Source organism: Lactuca sativa, chromosome 4 (genome assembly GCF_002870075.4).
Source record: "Lactuca sativa cultivar Salinas chromosome 4, Lsat_Salinas_v11, whole genome shotgun sequence".
Taxonomy (NCBI): Eukaryota; Viridiplantae; Streptophyta; class Magnoliopsida; order Asterales; family Asteraceae; genus Lactuca; species Lactuca sativa.
The window spans coordinates 74,674,848-74,678,648 of record NC_056626.2 but is presented as its reverse complement, the minus strand read 5'-3'; the positions used below and the strand labels follow the sequence as shown (position 1 = coordinate 74,678,648).

Below are 3,801 nucleotides of genomic sequence, written 5' to 3'. Positions count from 1 at the left end.
TAATAAAATTGATATACGTTTATTATTGCATTTAAATATTATTTGTATTTAATAAAATGACACTTGGAATAAAAATTAATTTAAAATAATCATAAAATTGCATGTGACAAAATAAATAAGAATGTGACATGTGTTAAAAAGATCTTTATTTATTAGGGAGGACTATTTTATTTCAATGAATCTTCATGTTAATACACGAAACCTGAATGAACCTAGAAACATTTTGAACTAGATAGACTATAATATATCGATTGGTAACTATTCTATTTGTTTCCTACCATTAAACTCTATGCTAAATATTCGACTTTATTATTTGTTTATGTGTAATATTAAAAACGTTATACTACATGGCTTAAGAACAATTAAATTAAAAAGGGAATAAAGCAAGTTGATGAAATAGGTAAGCAAGAAAAAAAGTCAATGTCTCAGCCGTTCTTTTGGGTTTTACGCGCATTTGATTTATTCTTTTCATTTCTTCCTCCTGCAAGCCGCTTTGAGCCTTTGACACTATTCACCAACTTCACGCATTGTGTCTTTCGTGTTTTATTCCTTTCTGTGTTTCGAGCTTATTCATGTCGTACTCGAGGCAAAATTCAATTCACCATTAGAGTTTATTACGGGATTTCGAAAGAGGAATTTTTTTTTTTTTTTTTTTTTTTGAGTCGTCTCTATCAATTGACTGGGGTTAACGATGGTTTCAAAGCCACAAGTGAGGTTTACATTGGGGAAACAATCGTCGTTGGCGCCTGACACGGTTTCGTGTTCGGATTCCGATTCAGATGATGGATTGGAGGCGATTGATCCTAGGGTTAGGTTGATGTTTTTCTCGAGTGAAGGCGATTTGGAAGGGATTAAGAAGCTCTTGGATTCAGGAACTGATGTTAATTTTAAAGATATTGATAATCGTACAGCTTTGCATGTAGCAGCCTGTCAAGGGTTTACTGATGTTGCTGAATTGTTGCTGGAGCGCGGCGCTGAAATTGACCCCCAAGATAAATGGGGTAGCACGGTATGATTCGAGGGTTTACACTTTACAATCAGTGTTTTGTGATTCATTATATTTTCACACAAAATTGCTTCGAATTTTGTTCCTTTATATGATTCATCCGGTGTAGGGTTTGGCCATTTATGCTTCTCTTTTTCGTTGTTTACACTTATTCAGATGTTTCTTTAACAGCCTCTTGCAGATGCAATCCATTATAAAAACCATGGCGTTGTCAAACTCTTGGAGAAACATGGTGCCAAGCATCTGGCAAGTTTTTCTCTTTGTGTTTTTTTCTTGAAGTTTTAGTTATCAGATCTTCTGAAACCTCCTTTTCTCGTTTTCTGTTCTCAACAATGGAAAAACTCAGACAGCTCCAATGCATGTCAACAATGCTCGTGAAATTCCTGAATATGAAATCGATGCCAAAGAGCTTGATTTCACAAACAGCGTGGACATCACCAAGGTGAATCATCTTAGATTCATTTACTTATGTTAAATTGGTAATATGTATGTATGAAATATGCATTTGTTATTTGTCTATATGTATCTATTTAGGGAACATTTGCCATAGCTTCATGGCGTGGAACACAAGTAGCTGTTAAAAAGCTTGGGGATGAACTTTTTACCGATGAGGAGAAAGTGTGAGTCACCAACAAACTGTTTTTTGTGGTTTTATGACTTTTATCTATAATTCTCTATATGTTCTTTTTGATTTTTGATTTTTTTTTTCCTTTCAGGAGGGCATTTAGGGATGAACTTGATCTGTTTCAAAAGATCCGGCATCCAAATGTGGTTCAGTTTTTGGGTGCTGTAACTCAAAGTAGTCCAATGATGATTGTGATTGAATATTTACCTAAGGCACTCTACCTTTCTTTTTTCATAATTTCCAATAATACCCAAAATCCCATGATTGTTAGAACATAAGGCTTCATGTGTTCCATTTTGTTCAACTAGAAGTTAAAAGATTAAAATAATTTTTGGTTGAATTGGTTTTGGAGCATGATTAATTAATTGATTATGTTCGATGAAAGTTACATGCCAATTGTTTTTTTTTTTTTTTTTTTTTTTTAAATCCATATTTAATTTTATGCAATATTTCAGGGTGATCTTAGAGCATTTTTGAAAAGAAAAGGAGCACTAAAAACAATTACAGCTTTAAAGTATGCCTTGGATATTGCAAGGTAGTTTCTCTTTTACACTAATATTAAAAAAAAAAGATGAATAAACTTTAATCTACTATTTGAAATACATATATATTATGTGTTTTAAACGAAATGAAATTTGTTTATATGCAATTTATTTATATTATTCTTCAGGGGAATGAGCTATTTGCATGAGAACAAGCCAGAACCAATCATTCACAGGGACCTTGAACCTTCGTAAGTTTTTATTACTAATAAAAAATAAATTAAATAAAAAAATTTTAATCTCCGACATGAGATTTTAATATATTTTTTTTATTAATAAATCAGAAATATTTTGCGGGATGATTCTGGACATCTGAAAGTCGCTGACTTTGGAGTCAGCGAATTACTCAAAGGGACACACGCAGCTAAACACGAAAAGCCCATGTCACATCAAGACACTACTTGTGAGTCTTATTTATTAAATTATTTAAAAATTAGATATTAATATTTAGAAACCAATTTTTTTTTTTTTTTTTTTTTTTAATTTAAAAATTTTTTGTTTAATTTCTTTTACAGCAGGGAGGTATGTTGCTCCAGAGGTGTTTAGAAACGAAGACTATGATACCAAAGTGGATGTTTTCTCATTTGCTTTAATTTTACAAGAGGTGTTATATCTTTTTAAAAGACTTAAATTTCATATTATTGTTATTATGTGTGATTTATTGACAATTAATTTTTTTTTAAAAAATATTTAATTAAGATGATTGAAGGATGCCAGCCATTTGTTACAATGAATGAAAGAGATGTCCCTAAATTATATGCTGCAAAAGAACGGCCTCCTTTTAAAGCTCCATCAAAGAGTTATGCACATGGGCTTAAAGAGTACGTACTTTATTTCCTTTTGTAAATTACGAAAATACCCTTTAGGGACCAAAAAATGTAACGGATTATTTAATTTATAATATTTATATTTATATAGGTTAATCGAGGAGTGTTGGCATGAGAATCCGGAGAGGAGACCGCCGTTCAGACAAATCATAGTTCGCTTGGAATCAATTTACAATTCCATTGACCGAAAAAAGCATTGGAAGGTCTCACTGACTTTCTTTCTGTATTAAGTAAAAAAGAAACACTGGTCATTATAAATAGCTGTATTAAGTCGTTCTTTCTGTAGGTCCAACGGTTTAGATGCTTCCGGATGATGGGAATGTGCAAGGGAGAAGATTCCGATACAAGTACAAACAACCGGTCGTCTTGGATTTAAACTACGCAACAAAATTTCAATTTTTTTTTTTGAAATGTACATGAACTCCCAAATGTTGCATCTAAATTTGTTTCTAAAAGTAGATTGAAATCTGTTTGGAGCATTTGAAGTTTCAAGTTTTTCTTTTTTCCTTGTAAAGCCTGGTTTTAATTATTATTATTATTATTATTTTTTGTAGTGTTTTATTTGTTAAATTGTTTGCTTCGGGTGCGAGGGGATAGTAGTGTAATGGCCAATATTAGTGAATATACTTTCATTTTTACTTGCTATAGCAATATATCTGTTATGATTATTGTTTTTATCTATTATAGTAATTTTTTAATTAGTACAATTTAAGTAATCGTTAAAGTGTTATATGTTACGTATAAAAATAAATAGAGGTAAAAGCAGTTCATTACGTAGAATTTGGTTGCTCTATGTATGTT

At 31.4% G+C, this 3,801-nt stretch overlaps 1 protein-coding gene across 3 annotated transcripts; it reads left to right on the top strand.

Moving 5' to 3' along the window:
* Positions 1 to 401: 401 nt before the first annotated feature.
* LOC111886788 (integrin-linked protein kinase 1) lies at positions 402 to 3,553 on the top strand. 3 transcript variants are annotated; one of them, XM_052770322.1, is made up of 12 exons: positions 402 to 1,009; positions 1,178 to 1,256; positions 1,357 to 1,448; positions 1,541 to 1,626; positions 1,723 to 1,843; positions 2,087 to 2,166; positions 2,302 to 2,364; positions 2,458 to 2,576; positions 2,692 to 2,777; positions 2,873 to 2,994; positions 3,092 to 3,203; positions 3,287 to 3,553. In XM_052770322.1, the coding sequence occupies exons 1-12, from the start codon at positions 692 to 694 to the stop codon at positions 3,374 to 3,376; spliced, it is 1,368 nt and encodes a 455-aa protein (XP_052626282.1). In that variant the 5' UTR covers positions 402 to 691; the 3' UTR covers positions 3,377 to 3,553. The 3 variants fall into 3 exon arrangements, with proteins under 3 accessions (XP_052626282.1, XP_052626280.1, XP_052626281.1); XM_052770320.1 differs by having other exon boundaries at positions 407 to 1,009; positions 2,689 to 2,777; XM_052770321.1 differs by having other exon boundaries at positions 413 to 1,009; positions 1,178 to 1,252; positions 1,353 to 1,448; positions 2,689 to 2,777.
* The last annotated feature ends 248 nt before the right edge of the window (positions 3,554 to 3,801 follow it).

What these genes read in the sequence shown, in the direction of transcription:
- LOC111886788 (XM_052770320.1), top strand. Translation starts at nt 692, where the DNA reads ATGGTTTCAAAGCCACAAGTGAGGTTTACATTGGGGAAACAATCGTCG. An exon ending in AAGATAAATGGGGTAGCACG is followed by an intron (nt 1,010 to 1,177) that starts GTATGATTCGAG and finishes TTTCTTTAACAG; the next exon opens with CCTCTTGCAGATGCAATCCA. An exon ending in GTCACATCAAGACACTACTT is followed by an intron (nt 2,577 to 2,688) that starts GTGAGTCTTATT and finishes TTTCTTTTACAG; the next exon opens with CAGGGAGGTATGTTGCTCCA.